Genomic DNA, 26,966 nt, shown 5'->3' on the forward strand with positions numbered 1-26,966 from the left:
ACACTTTCATTTTATTATGAGTGGGTGTCAGTATGAAGCAGGGATATAAAATGGAAGAGCATGTACACCAGGTGGCGCCACTGGACCTGAACCCACTCCAGGAGCTGCATTAACATGCTTCAGGGCTGTGAATGCAGAGACTCTGGAGGAGACCATTTCCCCCTGACTTCACAGAGTTAAAGTTAACCTTAGGTGTGTTGTGTGCTGGTATGAAGCTCTCCGAGGGCGTTACCTGTGGTTGCTGGACAGCAGTGAGGGGTCTCTGTTGTGGGCGAGCTTGTGGGCGGCTGAACACTTGGTTCATTTTGGCCAGAACAACCTCGGCTATCAGCTGCCGGTCTTCAGCCTGGTGCTCTCCGATCAGCTGCATGGAGGAACCCACCACCTGGACAAAAATAATATATTGGCCTTCAGTGTTCATACAGGCTACACATACGGCAATAAATGGACACCTGCTCGTATCAATTTGGTGAATAGTGAAGAGCCACCCCCTAATGATGGCGTGGGGGTTTCATTGTATTCAGTCACAAGAGCATTAGGAAAGTCAGGTGCTGATGATGGCTTTAAATGTCTATGAGAGCCTTTAGAGTTTATAAAATGTCTGCTCTCTTTTGACCATGTGACTGTCTCTGAATCCTCATTGACCTCGATCTAGATCTGACCGTGACTCTGGAAGCTTCTCATAGATCACATCATTCAGAGAAGGTCAAGGCTCAAAAGCACTGGACAGGACATCTCTCTCTCTCTCTCTCTCTCTCTCTCTCTCTCTCTCTCTCTCTCATCTTTCACTCTTTCCCTTCCCTCTTTGACTCTCCATCATTTTCGTCCTCTCTCTCTCTCCCTCCCTCTCTCTTTCTCTCTCTCTCTCTCCTTCTCTCCCTCTCTATCTTTCACTCTTCAACATCCCTCTTTTACTCTCCATCATTTTTGTCCTCTCTCTCTCTCTCTCTCTCTCCTTCTCCCCCCTCTCTCTCCCTATCTTTCACTCTTCACCATCCCTCTTTTACTCTCCATCATTTTTGTCCTCTCTCTCTCTCTCTCTCTCTCTCTCTCTCTCTCTCTCTCTCTCTCTCTTTCTCCCCCCTCTCTCTCCCTATCTTTCACTCTTCACCTTCCCTCTTTCACTCTCCATCATTTTCATCCTCTCTCTCTCTCTCTCTCTCTCTCTCTCTCTCTCTCTCTCTCTCTCTCTCTCTCTCTCTCCTTCTCTCCCCCCTCTCACTCTCCCTATCTTTCACTCTTCACCTTCCCTCTTTTATTCTCCATCATTTTCGTCCTCTCTCTCTCTCTCTCTCTCTCTCTCTCTCTCTCTCTCTCTCTCTCTCCCCCGTCTCTCTCCCCCGTCTCTCTCCATCATTTTCATCCTCTCTCTCTCTCTCTCTCTCCTCTCCCCATCTTTCACTCTTCACCTTCCCTCTTTCACTCTCCACCATTTTCATCCTCTCTCTCTCTCTCTCTCCTTCTCTCCCCCCTCTCACTCTCCCTATCTTTCACTCTTCACCTTCCCTCTTTGACTCTCCATCATTTTCGTCCTCTCTCTCTCTCCCTCCCTCTCTCTTTCTCTCTCCCTCTCTATCTTTCACTCTTCACCTTCCCTCTTTTACTCTCCATTATTTTTGTCCTCTCTCTCTCTCTCTCTCTATCTCTCTCTCTCCTTCTCTCCCCCCCTCTCTCCCTATCTTTCACTCTTCACCTTCCCTCTTTCACTCTCCATCATTTTCATCCTCTCTCTCTCTCTCTCCTTCTCTCCCCGTCTCTCTCCCTATCTTTCACTCTCCATCATTTTCATCCTCTCTCTCTCTCCTTCTCTCCCCCCTCTCACTCTCCCTATCTTTCACTCTTCACCTTCCCTCTTTCACTCTCCATCATTTTCATCCTCTCTCTCTCTCTCTCTCTCTCTCTCCCTCTCTTTCTCCCCCTCATTCTCTCTCTTTCTCTCTCTCTCTCTCTCTAAAATCTTTCACTCTTTACCTTCCCTCTCTTACTCTCCATCATTTTTGTCCTCTCTCTCTCTCTCTCTCTCTCCTTCTCTCCCCCCTCTCTCTCCCTATTTTTCACTCTTCACCTTCCCTCTTTCACTCTCCATCATTTTCATCCCCTCTCTCTCTCTCTCACCCTCTCTTTCTCCCCCTCACTCTCTCTCTCTCTTTCTCTCTCTCTCTCTCTCTCTCTCTCTCTAAAATCTTTCACTCTTTACCTTCCCTCTCGTACTCTCCATCATTTTTGTCCTCTCTCTCTCTCTCTCTCTCTCTCTCTCTCTGAGGATGTTATATAAGAAACATAAGCAGTAGCAGGAGTCCTCCTCCAAAGTCTACAATCATTCCTGTCTCTTCTCCTCTCTCTAGTCTCTGACCATGCTATGAATAGTGTTTCCACTTCAGTAAATAAGACTGCAAGGGCAAAGCAAGAAACAAATGCAAACCATATCTAATTTGTCTATCGTTGCATCTGCTCCACGAGTAAACATTACTGTGAAGGAGTATTAATTAGAAATCGTAAGGATCTGGTAAATTAAGCCTTCAGTGTCTGGACCTTGATGTGTGAAGACAAACAATTCATTTACATATGATTTTCTCAGGCTTAAAAAATGGCTGAACTAGTGAGAACATCCCCAATATGGCAGCTGTTATAAAGTATTCTTTGAATACAGTGGTTAGTACGTATTGAAAGTGGCCTGAGGTGAGCAGAGGTTCTCTGTGTGGGCCAGTAACTATAGCACAAACTGAGATGCACTTTCTATCAGATCCAGCATTAACTCTTTCAGCAGTGTGTGCTACAGTAGCTCTTCTGTCAGATTGTATCACAAGGGCCAGCCTTTGCTCCAGGTAAAGCTTTGGGTGCACAAGACTCTGATTCGCAGTCCTTCCCTGGACCCCCTTTGGCAGGTTCTAACCACTGTACACTAGGAACACGAAACGAGGTCTGCCATTTTAGAGATGTTCTAAGCAAAACATTATAACCAATCCATTGTGGTCCTCATAAAAATGACTGAGATGCTTACTCCTGCTTCTAACATCAACTTCAAAAATGTACTGGTCATTTGCTGCCTGATATATGCCTGACAGATGTCATTGTAACCAGTGTAACTCTCTGTGGTCTTAATCTTGTGGATTATCAGTGTACATTAATTCATTCATTCATTGAATGATAACCCTTATCCAGTTCAGGGTCACGGTGGTTCCGGAGCCTACCTGGAATCATTGGGCGCAAGGCAGGAATACACCCTGGAGGGGGCGCCAGTCCTTCACAGGGCAACACACACACATTCACTCACACACTCACACCTACGGACACTTTGAGTCACCAATCCACCTACCAACGTGTGTTTCTGGAGCGTGGGAGGAAACCGGAGCACCCGGAGGAAACCCACGCAGACAAAGGGAGCACACACCACACTCCTCACAGACAGTCACCCGGAGGAAACCCACGCAGACACAGAGAGAACACACCACACTCCTCACAGACAGTCACCCGGAGGACACCCACACGGACACAGGGAGAACACACCACACTCCTCACTGACAGTCACCCGGAGGAAACCTACGCAGACACAGGGAGAACACACCACACTCCTCACAGACAGTCACCCAGAGGAAATCCACGCAGACACAGAGAGAACACACCACACTCCTCACAGACAGTCACCCGGAGGAAACCCATGCAGACACAGGGAGAACACACCACACTCCAGACAGATAGTCACCCGGAGGAAACCCACGCAGACACAGAGAGAACACACCACACTCCTCACAGACAGTCACCCGGAGGAAACCCACGCAGACACAGAGAGAACACACCACACTCCTCACAGACAGTCACCCGGAGGAAACCCATGCAGACACAGGGAGAACACACCACACTCCTCACAGATAGTCACCCGGAGGAAACCCACGCAGACACAGAGAGAACACACCACACTCCTCACAGACAGTCACCCGGAGGAAACCCGTGCAGACACAGGGAGAACACACCACATTCCTCACAGACAGTCACCCGGAGGAAACCCACGCAGACACAGGGAGAACACACCACACTCCTCACAGACAGTCACCCGGAGGAAACCCACGCAGACACAGGGAGAACACACCACACTCCTCACAGTCACCCGGAGTGGGATTTGAACCCACAACCTCCAGGTCCCTGGAGCTGTGTGACTACAACACCTACCTGCTGCACCACCGTGCCCCTCAGTGTACATTAAGAAAGAAAAAAACAAAAACAATTTTGACTGTATTTTGTAACTGAAAAACTTAATAGGTCAATAATATAATAAATCACCAACATTACGTCATATACAAAATGGCCCACATTTTTCAGTTCTTCACTCAAATGACCTGAGAATTAGAGGCAGAGTCTCAATAAGATAATTGCGGCCAACTGGACAAAGTCCAAAGTGGATGGCTGCACCAAGCAATGTGAACCATTGGAGGCAGTTGCCATGGAAACATGGAGCATCCACGAGGCTGATGATGAAGCTGAACATCGACATGGCGATCATCTCCACAGCAAAACGTTTAGGGGATGGCTTTCAGCGCCGTAACCCATCCAAAGATGAATGAGCGGAGCTGCTGTAATGTTATTTTACGAAGACAGCTGCTGTGTTTATCTGGTGGAGGAGATAATGGAGGGGCTGTGGGATTTGGCTGCTTTGTCACTGCGGTGTTCCAAAAGGAAGAAACGGGGGGAAAAAGAGGAAAATCACGGCCACATCCCATCGGAACGCAAATCTAATTGCCATCTCTTTCACCACAGCACAGTTCAGTACAATCTGATCCAGCCTGAAGGAGGGGCAGGAGTTCTGAGACAAACCATTCCCTAATTGTCATTGTACCCTTCCATTCAAATCCGCTCTTTTTTCCCAGGATGAGGAATGACACTGGTCATCATGAGGTTCAGTTAAACCTCTTATTTTCAGATGCCAAGAGGTCAGCATGGTCATAGCTCCAAAATAAGCTTGACAACTTGTGTGACCAAAAATGGAAGGCTTTGGCTTCTTTTCCACTGCATTACGACAACGATAATCTCCATAAAACGATGATTTGTGACAGAGCTGGCATCAAAGCTTAATATTTCAGATCCATATTTGGAATTCTTTCGTTTGGATCCTGTACTAATATTAATTTGATTAAATGTATTATTATTATTTTTTATTTATGCAATTATCCATACACAAATAAGCCATTTGAATTTTGAATAAAATGCATAAAACTCAATCAAAGCTATTTTAGGTCATTTGTTCAGTACAGTGTCCCTGTCACTGCGCTCAGGCATTGGGATCCATTTATACCACAGGGACAGCGCCCCCTGTCGGGCCACATCTACACCACCTCCAGCAGCCACCCAATCTTTCTTTGGAGGTTCCCGGCCAGGTCCAAACCAATGGATTTGCATATCTCTGATCTCTAACCCTGGCTCCCGACAGCCAGAAATAATTACCGACAGGTTAATTGGTCAGCGTCCGACCAATAAGAAGAGACATCAGCTTATCATTCTACCCAGAGGAGTAGTCTCTCTTCACATCCCTGTGTGTGGCACATGGGAGAATCAACATCATGACGTCAATAACCACCACTGAGGTGATGGGGCAGTGTGTGTGTTTGTGTGTTTGTGTGTGTGTGTGTGTGTGTGTTTGTTTCCACAAATTAATTTTGCATTTGCATTTCTCTCTCTCTCTCTCTCTCTCTCTCTCTCTCTCTCTCTCTTTCCCTTTCTCTCTTTCTCTCTCTCTGTCTCTCTCTCTCTCTCTTTCCCTTTCTCTCTCTCTCTCTCTTTCCCTTTCTCTCTCTCTCTCTCTGTCTCTCTCTCTCTCTCTCTCTCTCCCCCTCTCTCTAACACACACACACACACACACCGCTGAAGTGTCACATTTGTGCCGAGGTGATGAAAGTGAGCAGAAACCAAGTCTAGAAATTGATTTCCACACGATTCTTCCCAACAAATGATGCCCATATGTTCTTTTTCTTCTTAAGTGTTTTTGTGTCCTACAAAACTCCACTGTTCTCTCCCACTCTGTGGTCCCTGGTGGGAAACATTCTTGAAATTACCAGCAAAAAACAGGCAATTGTTTTGCATAAAGTTAGAGTCCAAAGATGCTGTTAAAAGGAGCAGGTTCCTGTGCTAACACTCAGCACTTGGAGACGCAGACTGTTCTGCTGATATGTTACAGTTATGCTGTTAGGTTTTTTCTGTAATAAAGCCATTTTACATACTACATACTGTAATAAGAAGTGGTTAAAATCACCATTTGGTCATGAATTAAACTCCTACAGTTTTCAGAATTACAGATTTATAAGACAAAAAAAATTCTATTGGCTTAAAAGTCTCTTGTAACTACTAATATGTAACTACATCTTTACCTTCATTAAGTCTGCGCAGATCAATGAATATGTGATGAGTACACACCCCACAGGCAGACTAGATCTGTGATGTATGACCCCGTGTTTGTCTGAATAACACCATTTGAGACTGTCAGTGGTACACTTGCTCAGGCATGGCTCTTTTTACAAATACGACGCATGGACATTCTAACAACGTTACACTAACAGAGCTGTATTTATAATGTATAATACAGTAATAATATATATAAATAAATATGCTTTATATACCTTGATTTTCTGTGTTGGCGCTGTACTGTTGGAACCCACACAGACACAGAGAGCACTCACCAAACTCTTTATAGAGAGTGACATGAAGTCAGGACTCAACTCACGTGCAAAGGACCTGGATGTATTTGGCAGCTAAACTATACGCAGTGGTATACATTCATTCATTCATTCATTCATTATCTGTAACCCTTATCCAGGTCGCGATGAGTCTAGAACCTACCTAGAATCATTGGGTGCAAGGCGGGAATACACCCTGGAGGGCGCGCCAGTCCTTCTCAGGGTGACACACACTCACACATTCACTCACACCTCCGGACACTTTTGAATTGTCAATCCACCTGTGTGTTTTTGGACCGTCGAAGGAAACCGGAGCACCCAGAGGAAACCCACGCAGATACAGAGAACACACCACACTCCTCACAGACAGTCACACAGAGGAAACCCACACGCCACCGTGCTGCCCTAGTTAAATAAAACGTTGATATTACAGGATGTAATGAGTAATAAAATCCACAGAGAGTTTATTTGAAATTACGTTTGGTGGCTACCTGCAAGCTAATATTAACAAAGAGATTTACTTGCTTTTGTCACAAAAATGTTGTGGCCCAGAAAATAAACCGCAGCCAGTAATGGAACAGCCTTGAATCAGCTATGCGTCATCGGTGGTTTACTGTCTAAGAACTCTTACAGAATAAACCAGGCCCCAAAAAAATCCCCACTTAATTGCAACGTGTTTATTATAAGTTTTTATAATTTTGTCCCTCAGAAACCATTGTAAAAACACGCCCCCAATGTCTGCATCCTGGCGACAATTGTGCCCCATCACTGTGGTATACGCTCTTCTTATTCCACCCGCCTCCAGAACATAAAACCACAGACTCTTACCACATTCACTCATAGCCTTCGGAGCCATAGCTTTAGCCTAATATAAACACTACAGATGACACACAGATAAATGTTTGCAGTAAGCTTTTTTTATGTTCTTGTGTTTCAGCAGCGTGCCGTCTAGCTCCTGAAGTTTCATTTTTCTTGTGTAAGCTTATTAAACATCACTGTTATTCATCAACACACTTCAGAAATTCATTTCACTGTTATTCTCCACATTATTCAAGGAAGCTTGAGATGAAGTCGGAGTAATGTATGGTGAATATATTCAGGAAGTTATTGCTGTGCTGCGGTGGTAATAACAGAGGAACAAATGGTCAGAATTAAACTCAACATGGTCCCAAATCTCTGCTTGTGGTCATATCTCTGGATTAACCCACTGTGTCATCACTCTCACCTCGGTGATGTAGTCTTTCTCGTCTTTTCCGTGTATGGCTTTAACTGCGCAGATGTCCAGGCCTCCGAAAATCTCAGAACAGGCATCAACCCACAGCTTGTATCTATGAGGAGAAAAGGATTATAAGGCAGTGGAAGGTGACACTCTGTTTACAAATGGTTTGCATTCCCTGCTTCTGCCTGGATTATAGAATGAATTTTACTGCATTTAAAACTCAGTACAATCTAATTATTAAGAGTACCAATACACTTTAAAGTACTTTTCTGTAACATAAATAAACATTCTCTCACTCTTTTGTCATTTATGGTAAGTGTTGCATAGTATTGAAAACAATGAAATAAAAAATCCCCTAAAAATGTGGTATATACACACTACATTTACGATCACTAACATTTTAAAGCATTGAATCCGAACCTGACATTTACTTGTGGATACAGTATTATCCTCAAGAACAGAACAAATCGATGAACATGCTTCTGAAGCCCTTTTTCCTGAAGGAACTAATAACGAATACATTTACGTTCATTCATTGTCTGTAAGCACTTATCCAGTTCAGGGTCGTGGTGGGTCCGGAGCCTACTAACAATCATTGGGTGCAAGGCAGGAACACACCCTGGAGTGGTCACCGGTCCTTTGACAGGGCGACACACACTCGTACATTCACTCACACCTACGGACACTTTTGAGTCGCCAATCCACCTACCAACGTGTGTTGGTAGGACCGTGAGAGGAAACCGGAGCACCCGGAGGAAACCCACACGGACACAGGGAGAACACACCACACTCCTCACAGACAGTCACCAGGAGGAAACCCACGCAGACACAGGGAGAACACACCACACTCCTCACAGACAGGTACCCGGACGAAACCCACGCAGACACAGGGAGAACACACCACACTCCTCACAGACAGTCACCCGGAGGAATTAGCCTCTGATGCCCCTTCTCCGTTTTGAATAAAATGACTGTTGTCAATTTGAATTCTACACAACATTTATCATAAAATAGCAGGAGAATGGTTGAATTTTTATTTACAATTAAATATTATAGAAAAAAACTATTTAAATCCCAAACCAAAACTAATTAGAATATGTACATACCACTCACCTTCTGTCAAAATGATTAACTTTTATGTTTTTTGCTTTGAATTCACATGAAATTATCCCCCATCTTGATTTTCCTTTGATATTTAATCATACATGTATTTTAAACACAACCAAATCATCAATATTTCTCTGTGGCTCTTAGATAAATCTAGATAAATGTCAACAACATTACTCTCAGACATGTGAGTAGTGAGATATTTATCCAGCACGGTCCAGGTGTGCTTTTGGCATTCGTTCCAACCATGTGCTGCACCCAATTAAACCCAATCAAACGACCATCACTCCTGAGTCAGGTGCATGATCTCCAGCTTTGAGGGTGTTTACATCTGTGCTCATATAAAGCCTTAAGCTTCTGAACACCAGATGGCTCTTGTGAAAACACTCACTTCTCAGTCATTGCGACTTGCTCCAGCATCGCAGAACCAGTGTTGGACTTCCAGTTCCCGGAAATGGACGTCCTCCTGGGGAACAGAGGGTTAAATTAAATGTTACAGTGAGTTAATAAAAGAAAGAGATGCCTGTCAAATGTCTGCTGCCTAAGGTTCTTAGAGTGAAAATATTTCACATCTGGTGAACATCGGAAGAAACTAGTTAGCCATACTCCACTAATCTGTGGGGTACCTTTACATTACCCAAAGTTAACAAGCTCAACAGCGCCCCCTATTGTAAACTACTTTACTGCAGTCAGTTTGTTCCCACTGCATATGCATTCAATCCAAATTCCTCATGAATAAACCCAGGATGCTACAGTTATCTCATTCTCTGCCAGAAGCCAGTGGACTTCTTGTGGGCACCCACATGTAAGCCTTGTAGTCGCTACCGATCTTCTGGACCCTGATGTCGTATTTGGCGTCAATGAAGGACTCTGTGGTGGTGTACGTCTGAGTGATGGCCACCACACTGGCAATGTCCTGGAAGTCACTGTGATTGTCTACTTTCACCTGAAGAAATAGAAGCAGATGCATCTTAGTCATCGCAGCTACTCCATTTTCTGACAACATTAATCCTGTGCAAAAACACACGTTGCAGGTGGATTGGCGACTCGAAAGTGTCCGTAGGTGTGAGTGTGTGAGTGAATGTGTGTGTGTCTGTGTTGCCCTGTGCGGGTGTATTCCCGCCTTGCGCCCGATGATTCCAGGTAGGCTCTGGACCCCCCGCGACCCTAAATTGGATAAGCGGTTACAGATAATGGATGGATGGATGGATGGATTAATCCTGTGCATATATGTGTTATATCCCTGTTTCAACATGCTACATTCCAGCAGTGCATACAAGAACCAGGACTCAGAGCTCCTCACCTTCCCCATGCCGGAGTGCGCATGTCCGATCTTCACCACCACTGGGAATGCAGGCATGGAAATCTGCGAAAACAGAAGTGGAATCATCTCATAAATCAGAAAAATCCAAAGCCGGTTCCCACTGGGAATGTGTTTTGTTTTTAATGGGAGAGTGACTTGTTTGGTTTGCTGTTGGTGCCTGGCGTCACATTTCCAAATTCTCACTTCAGCTCAGTGTTAAACTACAACACCACAAATCATCAACACTACACGGCCAAAAGTTTGGGGACATCTGTTCACGCAACATTTCTTCAAGAAAGAGTTTTACAAGGCCTTACACTAGATAGTGGAACATTGCTGTGAGAATTTGCTTGCATTTAGCCACAGTACCAAGGTCTGGTACTGAAACGGATGCTTTATTCTGGGTCACAAACCGCACTCCACTCCATCTCATACTAATGTATTGCTCCATCACTCTAGAGAGCACAGCACCACAGGCTAATGTTAGTGTTCTTCATAAGCTCTAGCCCACACTTGGCTTAGACTCCTAATCACATCAGATTCACTCAGTGAAATGCGCTGTTCATTATTTTTATAAAATTCAGAGGATGTTTCCTCAACATTTGCAGCTCTCAGATGTATCTGCACATTGGAGAAAGGTCCTGTGTGTGTACACAGCTCTGATTCTCTCTGTGCATCACTGGCTGAGCCACGAGAACTGGTATCTGGAGGCATCTGGAGGTTAGACGTTCAAACAGCACTGAATCAGTGGACGCTGATATGACCAGGATGCAAATCTATTTAGAAGTAGAACTCTACATAATAGAGCTCCACCGTGTGCCTTTATCTGACCATGCCCTGTGTTGGTGTGGTTGTTTATGGCTGGTAAATATTAGCTTTGGAAATCCATTAGACAAGCAGCAGGAACTTCCATAACTGTTCAGAGCTATCAGTGCTGTACACATCCTGCCGAAGTTCTTAGTTTTCTGCGTCATTTATTAAACTTCTCACAAAGGCACTGTCCTTTCAACACGCAGTGGATCTCCAAGCCAATGACATCAAATATGATTCATACATGAATTATGTACGCACTCCTTCTGTGGTTCATGATCAAACATATCAGCACAGGGTGGGGACAGGCACATGACTTTAAGAACTATAAAATAAATGTATCGCTTTAATCACACATCAGATAAACAACAAAGCTTGGTTAACAAAGAGCAACGACTGGAAAACACACACAAGCAGTTTATGATCATGCTCCTTAGAAAGTTAAATTTATATCCATTTACACAGTATTACCAGTGTCACTGTGGCCACTACGCAGGGTTTCGTGGCCCTGTCCCTGTTTAATAGTGGCAATTGATATTTTATGGACTGTAATTGTAAAGACACCCACCGGACTCCGTTATTATATTGTAACACAGGAAACAGGTAAATATTACTTTAATTCCCTCCCAGTTCATTAAAAAGATACCACCTCCAAACATTAGTGGGCTGTCTGTCCTCGTCTGCAAAACATTTTGTAGTAATAATAATAATTTTCATTTATTCATGTTCTGTGACTTATCAGTGTTGTGATCAGTGTCATGCCGAAGCATCCCAGCGGATCTCTCATACACTCAAACCTGTGGAGAATTTCAAAACTGGAGCATGTGGAGGAAACCTGCACAGACACTGGGAGAACACACCACATCCTCAAAGCGGGTGACCCGAGGATTGAACCCAGGACACTGAGACCCTGGAGAAGGCCGACACACTACTCAAACTAGTTGAGTTTCTGGGAAGTTCATGTATGCTACAAAAACCTTTCAGTGGATGCTACTTTACAAACACATAGGTGTATTATTAAACTACACATTTAATACAGATTCTTTTTAGATGGTTTTGGGCTAAGAATCATTTATCTGTATACATTCTAAAACATATCTATTTATAATCTTTGATGAAACTCTACAAGACCATGTCCATGAGAATCTACACTACCTTTATTAAGTTTATTAATTAAATGTAAAACAAAAAGCTCTGTTTATTACTGTATTATGGTGCAAGTCTGTTCTAATGAATGACTCCAGTGTTATTGTGTGTTTTAAGGAGGAGAATCAAATGTACTACAGAGAAAAAAAGTTTGCTCTGGCTCCTATGACATTTGCACAGTGGCATGTTTTGAGATTTTGTATTAAATTATCATAATTAATTACTGTAGTATCACCCTCGCTTCCCTGTGTTAACTGTGTTTCTCAGCTCTCATAGAGTACACTCTGGAGGAGGGGCTATGCTTTGAGGGGTGTTTGAGGGGCGGTCCTCCTTCCCAGTCAAAGATGAGTGCTACATAAGAGGTTTTTACAGCTTGAGAGAGAGAGAGAGAGAGAGAGAGAGAGAGAGAGAGAGAGAGAGAGAGAGAGAGAGCTGAAGGGCGTTGTATAAAAGTGTCACAGTGAGGGTTAGAGAAAGAGAGAGAGGTTTTTTCTCTGAGTTACTCCTGTGTCCCTTGCCCTGTGGAGATCTCTTGTGTCTGAGACGGAGTGTGTGAGCATGGCTGAGTGTGTGTTGCTGAGGCTGCTGGTTCTGTTGGCCTTGAGCCTGACGCAGCGAGGAGCAGAGGGATGCACCTGCCAGCCGGCACATCCACAAGAGCACTTCTGCCAGTCTGAGATAGGTATGTGTTAGTCAACATAATAATAATAATAATAATAATAATAATAATAATAATAGTGCAGTGACTTATGGTACAGTGGTATATTTACAGACATATGCAAAATTGGAACATGGTCAGATGACATGTTTTTTTTTCTAATTGTTTTCAATGTTATTGTCTAAAAATAGAAGCCCATAAGTGTTTTTAATATTCATTTTTAAATCTAGCAATTTCTACACAAACAAAACTAAACAAAACAAAAGTTATGCATAAGGTCTATTTTGTTATGTATTTTGTTTGGAAAATACTACACACACACACACACATATGTACATATTATTCTCATTAATGTTGTGTATAGTACATATGGCTTCTAAATAAGCAGTAGTAGAGGATGTTTGCTTATTTTTACTTTTTTTATTCTTTATATTTCCTTTGAATGTTTTCATACAACAATATAAAAGTGGAATCAGAACTGAGCAGAAGTTTGAGGTCTCTGTGGAGACACAGGTCAAATCTGGACTTTAAAGGGTGCATGCCACGGATAACAATTACTTTTAAAATAAAGTTTGACGTAGCATGTGGATACTGCTGAAGTTTCAGAAAGTACATATTACATAGTCCATATAGGGACACTATGCTGCAGAGCACCCCATTCTGACTCTATTTGTGATGTAACAAAAACAAAAATGTTCACAAATTCAGCCAATAGCAGTGTAGCACCTCCCATACCACGCTAAAGTCACCAAAACAGTCTGTTCACTCCTTAGGGATAAAGTGAAAATTGAAAAGATAGGATTGTTTGGGAGAAACACTCTAGAAGCGCATTATGCTCAATGCCAAGTGTGGGCTAGAGGGGTTTAATTCTCCTAGCACTGAGCTGTGGAGAAGAGGACCTGTGTTCTGTGGAGTGATTGGGTTACATCCAACACCCAATACCCAACACCAGCAGACATTCACCGCAATGTTCCAATGTCTGGTAAACCCTTTACACAAGGCTAGAAGCTGTTACTGTAGCAAAGAGGAACACACGTCTTATTAATGTACTTCAATTCAGAGGAAGCACTGGATGAGCAGGTGTCAATTACCTTTGATTTTACAGATTAACAGCGCTGACAGTCCTCCACCGTTTATAAACATATAGAAATATGGGTCAAAATGGACTCATGTTAGTTTTGTTTTGAATTAGATATTTTTTAGAAGGTTTGGGAGTTGTCTTCTGTGCAAAATGTGCTTTTTTCATCCAGTTTCAGTGGATTTTTAAAAATATTCTCGTTCAAATTCACTATAAATCAACTTTAAAACTCTTTCTTTACTTTCCCAAAGTCAGAGTAAAGTTCTAGGTCAGAGCTTTTTGGAGAATGCTGAGATGAAATGTGTTTGAAAACAATGTCCAACTTCGCTGCTTGAAATCTCCGTCCTCTGTTTCTCTTGCTGCCAAAACAAACAGGACGGTCTGTGTCCTCACTCAGAACCAAGAGAAAGAGAGAGATCTGCCTTTAGTTTGGAGGGAGAGACCGTTAACCTCCATTTCATTCTCACAAGACAACAAACGTTTTTAAAGCACTTTTACACACACTTTGTTGAGTGTAAACCAATTCAAATTCGATGTTTTTGACTTGTCCAAAAGCTTTTGTCCCTTATGAACACATTTCATATTTTCATAACTGGACCAGTGTCTTATGACTAGACTCACACACCAGAAACTCAAGACTAGACTTAGACTCATAACCTGGAGAGTTGAGATTAGACCCAGAGTCATATCCCTGATTAGACTTGGACTCATATGAATGAGTGAAAATACAGAGACTAGAGTAAGACTCAAGCAGGTTTAACACTGCCGCAGACAACTTCAAACATCAGAATGAAATACTGGGAGCTGTGTTGTGCTATCTTCGTCTCGTTAGCCTGGTGTGAGGTGGTCAGGACAGTGGTCTTTATGTCTTGGCTGCAGACAGTGACCACTCAAGACCCCCTGTATTCTCCAAATCGGTCTGCAGCTAAAACTCATTTATCATTTACTTAAACTCTTCATTTCCCTTTTTTTGTCGTCATTGTTAGATGCATAAATCTACTACGACAGTGAACAAAATGCCAAGGGACAATTACAGACTTGGCCCCTATTTCACCCATAGCATGAAGCACAGACGCTTGTTAGCGCTGAAAATGGACCCAAATTGGACACTGCTCACACGGCTGAATTCAGGCACTGAAATAGTGACAGTGTGGGGAGATTCGCCAGTTTGGCTTTTTCTGCCAGTTCCTCCACACAGGAGCGTATGGTCTGTCCATTACAGTCTAACCATTTCCCATAAGAACCTACAACCTAATGTCCATCCATCTGCTCTGAGCTAAAGGCAACATGAGTTCCTAATAGAACAGCTATGTGAATTCATCTGCAGCAGATTAGCTTGGGAAAAGATTGAAAGCAAAACAGAATTTGGAATGGAACAAGTCGGTGGGTTGGAATGTATTTGATTTTCCCTGTTTTAGATTTTAAAACATGTCTAACACATGTATTTAATTCAAATTAATTGTGAATCAAAACCTGTGGGGTGTAGTGTAAAGTCTCTTTATTATTGCTTGCACATTATTCTAATAAATCTGATTATTATTAATACAATTCATACAATGTTTTACAACCAAATTTATTTTGACAACAAAATATTTAAGTTTTATATTCATTTTTGGGGATAATTTCACACTGCATCAAAACGTAATGAAGAAGACTCAAAAGACTCAGTGATAAATGGGAACAGATGCTCCCTCCATTCCACATTGGAACACAGTTCTAGGTCTTAATGGAACATTACTGGAAACCCCATAAACGTTCTCCCTGTTCACACAGCTGTGAGGAGCGAGGAGCGGAAGCTCTGGTTTTTAGCCGTTTTTGCTCAGTTCTCTTTCTTCTCTGTTTTCACTCAGTTCCCTTATTTCTCTGTGCTTCTGGTGTTTGTTTTATTCAGTCGTGGCTCATTTTATCTTTATTTTTTGACCACGAAACACTGACTGGTTGGTCTTGTTTCACAGTGTGTAGGTTGGTGGGCTCCAGATCACCAAATGAATGAGCACAAGCACTGATCACTGTGAATATGTCCCCTTTGTGGGTGTTTGTGTTGTCTCCTCTAAAGTCACATGTAAAATCGACCAAGAAACGCGGCTTAGTTCCGGTTCCAGCACGAAGATCTTATCATCACAGATACTGGCTATTGTTCTTGCATCTCTAATTTAACACTCCTCCCTGAAGCCCAGAAGTAGGCCCTGTATGTCCAGGCTCTGTTGACGGTCCAGCTGGGCTGTTATGAAAGACTTTGCCTCTCCTTTTCGAAGGGTGTGAAAGTTGGTCCATGAGCTGGAGACGGGCCACAGGCCTCACACAGGGCCGTCCAGCCAGCTGCCTTTAGCTCGCTGCGCTTTTGTTCTAAAACACCCAGGCATGGAATGGCAAAAATGAGCTTGTGATGACAGACAAATTCCTTCAGCATTTGTACAGATCATCCCCATAACACCTCTCCCACGTAACCCCGCTCAGCATCACAGCTAGCACCCTGCCAACACTCTGCTAGCCTCACATTAGCATTTACAAATCAGTCTCGGCCTAAAAGTTTTTCTCAAATTTGTCTCCGCCGGTGTTTCTTCAGAGCTCTGTCTTGGAGGTTCCTCTCCTTTTTTGGCAAAGCATCACTAGATGTTATTACATTTCGGGGAGGATTAGATGGCTGCCCTTAGAACATGAGCGAGGTCTGGTTCTGATGTTGGATGATTAGTTCTGGCACTCCAGCTCATCCCAAAGACATTGGATGGTGCTCTATCACTCCAGGGAATGCAGCCCAAAACTGGACAGTGTTTTCCACATAAGATGGTGTAGAAATAGAGAAATATATTTAAGTGATGTTTACATCTGAGTGCTTCTACATCACTTTCTTCTCTTCTGAGCAGTGATCCGGGCTAAAATATCTGGAGAGAAGATAGTATCTCCAAGCAACAGCTCCTCACCCTATCAGAAGATGATTCAGTATGAGATTAAACTGATCAAGGTGAGTAGACCTAGTGACACTGTAGTGAAACTTTCTCCTCACCTCCTAAGTTCATTCTTAGAAACTGGTAGCATTTTCTCTCAGGGCGGCCATTTTACTCCACTCAAAAACACCAGCAGCTTTCTTTTGTGTCTTTAGCCATTTCTAAGTAAGGTCTTCTCTCCACATCCTTTCAGATTCATAGCTTTGAGGTGTTATTCTTAAAGTGGATGGGATGGAAACAAGCAGCTGTGGGTTTGTTCAGAATCTGCTGTGAGACGGAGCTTAGTTTCTCTCAAAGTTAAAAGCAGTAAATGCTGTTTATCGAGACTCCAGGTCTTGCGTGGTTCTTAAGAGTCTTGTAATTTTTTAAACAAGTGTAAAGTGGCTTATCCTACATTCAGTTTCTTAAGAAATATCTCCTAAAAATGAACAGCTCTGACTTTAGGTTAATTCTGAAATGAAACAAATGAAGGGCTCACATCGCCGCACAGTACTGTACTAAATGTACTAAAAGAATGCTATCCATTGCTGCCTTTCTGTCCTCCATCTTACCCTCGAGTCCTCCTGTGTGGAACTGCAGAACAATGAAAAATGGGGCTTGTCTCTACTGGAGCCATTATGTTAAGTGAAGACGACAGTGAGTGCCTTGGGCTTTATCGGATATTAATAAATAATACAAGACATTTGCTCAGAGACTTGGATTCTCTGCTTTCATCAGTTCTGCAGCTTCAAGGGAGACCTCCAGGCAACACATTGAGCCTGAGTGGTAAAACAAATGCAGCAAAAATCAACAAGCTGCTGAGAACCAGTGCCTTCGAATGTAAATCAAATAAAGCTTTGTACCTTGTGGCGGAGATGTGAGTATCTCACTAGAAACAGAGCTCTGTGATTCCCTTCTTTACACTCATTCCATCAGCGGCTACAACGAACAAAATTGACTCCAGAGGCGGAATATGATCAGCTTCAGACACAAATTACAGCCTCAAGTTTGAATTTTAGAATCAACACATTTTCAGAATCAGTCCAATCTCATCCAATGTCTACAGTTCAATAATGTCATTTGTTGTTTTTTTACAGATGATACGTTGATTCTAATTGTTATTGATACTGACACCGATAAAGAAAGCTTGAACAACAAGGAAAGATGTTTCAACTAAATTAAATTCAATTAAACTCGCCAGTGGAATAGTTGCTAGTGAGTCTGTTACTGAGGATAAATGCTGTGCTTTATTTATTTAAGCTAGTTTTAAGAATATTTATAAAAAAATAATAAAATAATAATCCCACCACCCCTTTTAGGCCCTTTTTCCAAAGCTCCCACTCCCTCAAAGCACACACAAAAAATACGCTACAGCTGGAGGAATCCCAGAGTGTGTTTAAGACAAGATTACAGCATCATCTTCCATTTCTTTGTGTGATTAGGAGTGTGAGCTGTTGTAGGGAGTGGTCTGCCATTGTTATGAAACTGGCATTTGGTTCATTGATTGTTGTTGGGATTGTAAAGATTATTGTAAAAAATATATATATATAAATAAATGTTTCTAAAATTAATCATACACTCCAGTGTTAATTTCATTATGATCATTAAAAAAGTAGGTTTTCATACTGAAGTTACTCATCTAATAAAAAATAAACAAAAATTTATACAGTGTGCAGTTTCTGGTCAGATTTGTTACATCATTGGATCCCACTTCTTCTTTAAATATCCCCTTCAGTTTCTACTGATATCAGCCCAGTGCTAATTTCACAACTGTCTGTTTTTATTTGTAGTGACCTCTTAACTGTAGATCTTTGCTGTAAATGTTATTTTTTGTCCCTGTCTTTTGTTTTCGTAGATGTTTAAAGGGTTTGATAAACTGAAGGACATTCAGTACGTCTACACACCAGTCTTTTCCTCTTTGTGCGGTGTTAAACTGGATGCAAGCAACAAGGTTCAATACTTACTTTCAGGTAGGGTGTCTTTCCTACAAGGCTTTGTGTGTTATACACTATATCTGTAACAAAACAGGAAGCAGTGATACCAAACTACCGAATGGCACTGTGTGTAGGTGATACGTTTCATTTCAGCTGTTTACACTCTGATGTTTTTACTTGAATCATGTGTTTTTTTGGGTTTTCTGTGGCAGGAAACATGTGGAGTGAAGGGAAAGTCTCAGTCGGACTCTGTGACTTCATCGAACCATGGGACAACCTCTCTCTCGCTCAGAAGAAGAATCTTAACTACAGATACCAAATGGGCTGCGACTGCACGGTGCGCTGTATATTCTAATCTTTTCTAATAACGAGAATATGTTACATTTTTAAATTCTACCAAATCGCTTATTGATTTGAAATGAATTTATCTGCAGATTTCAACCTGTTACACTGCCCCCTGCTGTTCGGCTGCGGAGAACGAGTGTCTGTGGACCGACTGGCTCCTGGATAACAAGCGTAGTCGAGAGCAGGCGAGGCAGTTCGCCTGCATCAAGCGTAGTGATGGCTCCTGCAGCTGGTACCGAGGGAGCAGCTCTCCTGACAATGACCTCATGGATACTGCTGACCCCTGAGGCCTGGAGAAACCAGGAGAAAGCATTGCCCACTGGGAGACCACTGTGAAAAGTGGCTGGTTTTCTATTGGTCTGTACAGCTGTATTGTTAGTGCATCTGCACTCTGTAAAAACAGTGATGTTTTAACTTGGAAAAGGACTCCATTTTATGTTACGTGAACTTTGGTAACACTTTTCTGGAAGTGTTCATTCATGAGGCCACATGGCACTTTCAAAAGCCTTTCAGGACAATGGGCATATAAAGGTTTATTCCAAAAACATCAGCTGTCATAAACCTTTCTTGAGTGAATTTATCTAACTGTTTATGCAGATTTATGTCAGGTGTGATGGCAGGCCTATGCCTACTGCATGTGTAATGGAGTCTTATGAATGAACACCTACATTAAAACGTGACCTGAGCTTCTAGTAATAATCTAACAGAGCAGAACACACAGATTCTCTTTTGTCAGCTCATTATTAGAGGTTCACTTAACTCAAAGATTTTAAAGGGTGCCTGGTACCAACATTTTTAAAGTTAAAACATCAACTTTTTGGCAGTGTGTTTAAAGGAATGTTGAGGTGAAGGAGGGGCCACTGGAATTGAATGTGAGAGTGTTTATTTGCTGTGTATTTCACCACCGAGGGAACTCTTCCTGAATTATTGCAATTCACTTTCAAATAACTGTCCCTTTTCACCTGTAAAACCCAATATCAGATCGGAATACTGGAGGGAATACTTGTCCTTTCCAGATGGAGGAGGAATGTTTTTAGGAAATAGTCCACATTTTCATTTATCACTGTCCAATAAAATACAATCATCTTATTAGAACACTGTGTGAAAATGTGCACCAATAGAAATATATTTTTAGAATTTATTATTTTTTTTTTTGTAAAACAATGCAGAGCATTAAGTTTACCTCCTTAGATTTGTTCAGTTAAATATTATGGTAACTGCAGTGTTTAAAATATTGAAGCCCACTGACAAACACCTACATAAACATTTATACTCATGTATTTTAATGAAGGCAATATCATATCCTATAGACTGCATTTGATGATTTGGGAACTGACGTCATGTTTAAAAACTCTAGTCTCTGTCTATGATCTACACAGTCAGGTGCTGTAACCGGAGCAGGTGTAATATTCGCTGGAAACACTGGGGACATGCTCCTTCCATTCTCTGAAATGGCTAATTTTGCCCCCACCATGTTTCGAATGTTTATTCTGAAAATATTTAGAGAAATGTTTCCTGCAGACACCTGTCCAAACAGTCTGCTCCTCTCCAATAAGGCCATCACAACAACGAGCATGTATACATACATAACACCTAACAAAACGTACTATAGAACACTTTTAAAGATTTAAAAGACAGAGTTTCCCAGCTATTGTGGCATTTACCCTTTTTGTTTCTGGGGCATGCTTTTGCTGCCACACGGTTTTACACTGTTTAGACGCTTGACCAGGGCCTGTTATTAATAAATGATATTACATATATATTATATTCCTAGTGACAGGATCAGAAAATGTCCACATTCTTGTCCTCAGCCTTTTTCAAAAGTGCTTATGCATTTCACCAAAAAGCTGTCCGTGCTCCACATATAGAAGTAGACTATGTGTTTATAAATGTTTGTGTAGGTCTATGTTGGTGGTCGGTGGGGCCTGGTGGTTACGGAACTGGGCGTGTAACCGGAAGGTTGCTGGTTCGATCCCATGACTGAAGTGTCCTTGAGCAAGGCTAGGGCCGCCCACTGCTCCGGGCATGTGTGTTCACTGCCCCCTAGTCTAGTGTGTAAAGGTGTGTTTCACTGCACGGATTGGGCTAAACGTGAAGAACATGTGAGTGGCCAAAAAAGTGATTCGAATTCTAATGTAGGTGACATATTCGTACGAACACTGCCCTTTTAGTCTGAAGAAATACATTTTCTTTTGTCAGATATTTGGAGATTTTTTAAAATTAGTTTCAGATGTGTGCATATTTATAAATGTACGTTTTCTGTCTTATGAGAATGTATATATTTGTGTGGTAGGAATGCTACTCCATTTTTTGCAAGTGCTCTTTCATTGCCTGCCACTGAAACACTGTTAAAGAACTTCCCTCGACGGAGAAAGATTTTCTGAATGTTTCTGGAATCCTGCAAAGCTAGTTAACCCAATGCTCTCAATTTTCAAAGTCGTTCTGATGTGTTTTAAGTCTGTTTTCCTGTTATTTACATTTTTGTCATGGAAAATGCAGTATTCCCGTATCCTCTTTAGCGACGTGTTTTGTGGACTACTGAAGTCTCAAGCCAATGTAATATACTTCTTGTGCCAAAAAAGCTAATATTGTGTGTACTGCTTTAACAAATGTGATAGAAACTGTGTTTGAAGTTCCTGTTTCTAATAGCTACATATATACAAACTGTTCTGGTAACACTTTACTTAACGTTACAACTAGAACGTTTAACACATATCGAATAATACATGTTTCCACACAAATATATCCTGGAATATAGCTGTAAAGACATTTCAAGGATAAGAAATTGTGTTTAAATTTGTTACAATCACTTGAAACATAAACAATCCTATAAGACAATAAATGAATAATTATAATTAACTTAAGAAAACAAAGCATTAAGGTCATAAAAACGTGTTGTATATACATTGAGTACAGTGTTACCAGTATTTCTATATGAATGTGTACATGTGTTTTTTTGCCATGCATTGTATTCCAATTCAGTGTACCAAAAATGTATCTCCTGAAATGAAGTTGCCTCAAACTTCCGCTTCTGCTCTCGAACATGACTTTGCAGCTTCATTTATGTTATTAGAAAAAAACCTCTGTTGGTTTAGAATAGATGGTGCCACGTTAAGGAAGTGGTTATTTTGAAATAAACGATCCTGAGTTGGTCAATCTTACCATGTCCTTGTAGTTTGGGTAGAAGGTTTGCTCAATAAGAGGAAACTTCTCGGGCCCCAGCTTCTTACATGTACTTATCAGCTGAGCAAACTGCAGGAAAAAAAGGCATCTGTAGTGAAATATACTCTAAACATTTAAAATGTACAAAGACATCAAAGGCTTCCTCAAGACTACAGCCACTAGAACTGACAGTCTGCAGAAACTACATAATGATTTATTGATGGGAACGGTCTCCAAAGCAGTTCACTAATGTCAATTAACCCGCTTCTATCAGATCAATAAATCAGCTGCTGGAAATATAGCTACAGCTGTCTAAGTATTGACCAAATCATCAGGAAATTTCAGTCCCAGTGATGTCACAGTCATCCATACCAAGGTAGTATGGCCTTTTCTGTCCCTCTTCATTCATCACGTGACTAGAAATTTGGGATGTTTATTAAAAATGTAACAGACCTTGGCAGTAAGTGTTCTCCTCCAGTAAGTGTGTTGAACTCCAGTGATGCTGTATTTTATCTGAGAGTTTATCCTCTCAACTTCAGCATTGTTTATTGTTGAAAAAGTAGCTAATGTATTCAATTATCAGTGATTAAAGATTGAGGAGAATATTGGTCCTACTCAAATATCTCAAATCACTTGATAGATGGACACGTCTAGGAGTGGCCAGTAGGAAAAATGTTTTAAGAATATACATTTATTACTGTGCATTTGCGTCAATATTTATAAACAATTATCTACGAAGACTGAGACTCTTCCTTCTAAACATCTTCAGAACAGGGGGAACTCACGGCCCATGGCTTGTCACAGAGGTTGTAGATGGACTCCAGGGAATTGACGCTGGGAATCCCGGCATACTGCAGTCCGATGATCATGTTGCGGAAGTCTTCGTTCTGGGTCATACTGAACGCATGCTGCCGCACCAACACAAAGTCTGGCCTAAAGGACCTGCAGGACAAGGACCACAGCCAGAAGACAGAAGCATGGGATTCATTTATGAGAATGATTTCAGACTTACAGCTCAATAATCATGCACATTCTATTCTGATCTTACCATCACGTAAACACTCATACATGTTAATACAGGACTAGAGATGTTTATTTAATATGTAGTTGTTGAAGGGGAAGGGAAAATATTGGAGAAAATTAAATATATGATATGGTGGTGCAGCAGGTAGTGTCGCTGTCACACAGCCCCATGGTCCTGGGGTGGGGTGTCCTCCCTGTGTCAATGTGGGTTTCCTCCAGGTGACTATCTGTGAGGAGTGTGGTGTGTTCTCCCGGTGTCTCTGTGGGTTTCCTCCTGGTGACTGTCTGTGAGGAGTGTGGTGTGTTCTCCCTGTGTCTCTGTGGGTTTCCTCCTGGTGACTGTCTGTGAGGAGTATGGTGTGTTCTCCCTGTGTCTCTGTGGGTTTCCTCCTGGTGACTGTCTGTGAGGAGTGTGGTTTGTTCTCCCTGTGTCTGCATGGATTTCCTCCGGGTGACTGTCTGTGAGGAGTGTGGTGTGTTCTCCCTGTGTCTGCATGGATTTCCTCCGGGTGACTGTCTGTGAGGAGTGTGGTGTGTTCTCCCTGTGTCTGTGTGGGTTTCCTCCGGGTGACTGTCTGTGAGGAGTGTGGTGTGTTCTCTCTATGTCTGCGTGGGTTATGGCACATTTTGTCAGCAAAGACATTTACTTGTCAGCACAAATCTCACGACATCAGATTTCACCAGATGTGTGCAATGAGACACTGCAATTTACTTTGGGATCAATAAAATTTTTGTCTTTTATCATATCCTTTACTCTAGGCTACATTTGTAACAGGAATATAAATGTGGCGTATCTGCCTTAACAAATGATGCAAATATTTAAAGTTACTCATTTCCCAAAGGCCTGATTTCTCAGCATATTTTCAAGGACCTCTTCACATAATGGAGAGATTTTCTATGTATATAACGCAACACTGATCCAGAAGAAAAGAGCAGGGACAGAAAAGAGGGACATGGAGATGGAGAGAGCAAATGAAAAGGCACTGTGACAGAGAGGGAGCGAGAGAGAATTAAAAAGCACCATGAGAGAGATAGAGAGGGAAGACAGTGGGGAGAAGAAGAGTGAGAGAGAGAAAGAGAAGAGAAAGACAGAGAGGGAGAAAGAGGGATGGAGATGGAGAGAGATTAAGCGAGTGTCAGAGAGAGCGGAGAGAAAGAAAAAGTGAGGGAGGGAATGAAGGAGAGAAAGAGCTAGGGGAGTCTTCTCAGGTCAGTGAGAGAGTGATGGTGATATGAGATGGCTCCTGTTGGTTCTTCTTTTGTGTGAGTGGACGAGTGAGAGTAAACACTAGCCTCAGTTTGATTAACACCAAGTCTCTGCGTGTGTGGAATTTCAATGAAGCTTAATAGGAGCCTGAGAGAGGAAAACCCCACACAACCGGGGCTTTATTTTCCTATGTGTGCACTCAGAGAAAGACCCTAAACACCAATCAGTAACTAAATACGATTAAATTAGTGCTTTTAAAGAAAAGTATTTAATCCCCATTCACTGCTCTTGGCTTGTTTTCTCAAAGTAACAGAAGTTGACATCCAAAAAAGTAGCATACAATATTCCTGGAAGTGATTCTTCATTATACTTACATTTAGTTCTGCAAGTACAACTTCATCAGTTTGTAGTCCCTGAACGAACCACTTTATGATCCATAGAGTGGGTCCTTCACATAGGAGCTGCCATGTTTAAAACACGTTTCTCACACACCTCCAGACCACTAGGTGTCAGTGCCCGTGTGGGCGGCCTGCCCTACGGAACACAAATTGGTCCCTCCAAGAACTACACTTAATGTGCGTGGTACTACGTGGAAAATAATATGAAAAATAACCACTTTGATGAACATGTGTTTGCTGAAATTGGCTGATAATAAAAATAGCTTATTGAACAATGAAATACAAGCCCAAATCTACTCCAAATACACAAATAAACACTAATCTCTGAGTAATGGGTGTGGGGTTTAGAGGGTTAAACGGTGTAGGGTACAGTAAAGCATTGAGAGATCTTTATATGAGCGTTGCCAGGAGATGTGACCCAGAGATGACCCTACACTTCCATTCATAGTCCTCGGTATTTGGGTGCCCAAGGGACTGGAGGAAAAACGTGCGACATGACACACACACACGCGCGCGCGCGCGCGCAAATGCAAACACACACACAAAAAGCACATGCTGACACGTGTACGTCCACATGTGACACATGACAGAACTGACTGTGGGAAAATCTTCCTTTACACATTTGCTTATCGTTACGTCTCATATCCTGCACAAAACTGACTCAGAGATAACTGCTCAATGCTACATGAATAAAACACTAACAGTTTTAGCAGCACTTTGGTCCATAAGGCCACATAAACTCTACATAAGCCTTTTATAACAAAGGACATAAGCCAACATGAACATCTATAAAGACCTAATCCAACAAACATCAGTTTCTAGGGTGTAACTCACTAAAGTGGTCTTAATATCACCTTTATAGATGAGTATGATGGTTTACGTCAGGAGTCAGCAGTCGTGAAAAGCTTACGTAGGTGTCATGTGGCCTCCTGAACAAGGACCTAGGTTCACTGCACCAGTGCAGAAGCACAAAGCACACATCAGTCTCCATGTCTTTTTCTCTTATTCCTTAAACAGGCTCCTTTCAATATGTGAATTGTTCAGGGTTCTGCAAAGTTGATCTGCTGAGTGCTGATGGTTAAAGAGGCTACTCTCGAGCTTTGATGTGGTCATGAAGCCTCTATTTTTAGCTGCAGAAACTGTGCATGAGCAGCATTTCTCAGAACAGACAGCTTAAATAGCGTGAGAATATATAATGCATAAAGTGCTCCAGCTGTTTTCAAGGATTATACCTTTCTTGTTCTGTATTGTTTCAGGTTACAATTTAGTAAATTTCCTGAGCCTGTGTGGCTATATTTATCACAACAGCAGGATGGTCTCTAGTGCAGTGCTGTCTGAGGGCTCGAATACACCTACGGACACTTTTGAGTCGCAAATTCACCTACCAGCGTGTGTTTTTGGGCTGTCTGAGGAAACCCACGCAGACACAGAGAGAACACACCACACCCCGGGGTTTGATTTCCTCCGGGTGATTGTCTGTGAGGAGTGTGGTGTGTTCTCCCTGTGTCTGCGTGGGTTTCCTCCGGGTGACTGTCTGTGAGGAGTGTGGTGTGTTCTCCCTGTGTCTGCGTGGGTTTCCTCCGGGTGACTGTCTGTGAGGAGTGTGGTGTGTTTTCCCTGTGTCTGCGGGAATCGAACCCACAACCTCTAGGTTCCTGGAGCTGTGTGACTGCGACACCTACCTGCTGCCGCCCTCATCAAAGTCAGTCAGTTCCAATTTCTTTACAGACAAAATTGCTATTGGAACATTTCTGTTCAGTTTCTTGAGTACAAAATGTTGAAGAACCTAAGACAACATACCGGACAACTTTGGTCCCATTCCTGATCACCTGCATGTCCACACTGCAGGATCCATTAGAGTGTGACACAAGGTTGATTTCAGAGAATTCAGCCTGAAATAAATATAAATAAAGATATTTAGTGCAGTCAGAATTGGACTTTCAAAACCATTCCTTTCTTTGAGGCTATTTTGACAACAGATTTCCAAATT

The 26,966-nt window shown here is 42.2% G+C and overlaps 2 protein-coding genes across 2 annotated transcripts in view; one reads left to right on the plus strand and one right to left on the minus strand.

The window, feature by feature from the left end:
- Window positions 1-26,966, minus strand: part of syn2b (synapsin IIb) — an 80,546-nt gene that overhangs the window by 12,726 nt on the left and 40,854 nt on the right. Inside the window, exons 3-10 of the mRNA XM_066670334.1 lie at window positions 26,777-26,868; window positions 23,134-23,290; window positions 22,349-22,438; window positions 10,292-10,354; window positions 9,792-9,934; window positions 9,380-9,454; window positions 7,888-7,990; window positions 233-385 (exon numbers count right to left, since the gene is read on the minus strand). Coding sequence (XP_066526431.1) covers window positions 233-385; window positions 7,888-7,990; window positions 9,380-9,454; window positions 9,792-9,934; window positions 10,292-10,354; window positions 22,349-22,438; window positions 23,134-23,290; window positions 26,777-26,868 — 876 coding nt within the window. The remainder of the gene's footprint in view (window positions 1-232; window positions 386-7,887; window positions 7,991-9,379; window positions 9,455-9,791; window positions 9,935-10,291; window positions 10,355-22,348; window positions 22,439-23,133; window positions 23,291-26,776; window positions 26,869-26,966) is intronic.
- On the plus strand, window positions 12,688-22,341 carry LOC136696171 (metalloproteinase inhibitor 4-like). The gene is made up of 5 exons (XM_066670335.1): window positions 12,688-12,929; window positions 16,848-16,945; window positions 18,763-18,877; window positions 19,054-19,178; window positions 19,276-22,341. The coding sequence occupies exons 1-5, from the start codon at window positions 12,806-12,808 to the stop codon at window positions 19,471-19,473; spliced, it is 660 nt and encodes a 219-aa protein (XP_066526432.1). The 5' UTR covers window positions 12,688-12,805; the 3' UTR covers window positions 19,474-22,341.

Source organism: Hoplias malabaricus, chromosome 5 (genome assembly GCF_029633855.1).
Source record: "Hoplias malabaricus isolate fHopMal1 chromosome 5, fHopMal1.hap1, whole genome shotgun sequence".
NCBI lineage: Eukaryota > Metazoa > Chordata > Actinopteri > Characiformes > Erythrinidae > Hoplias > Hoplias malabaricus.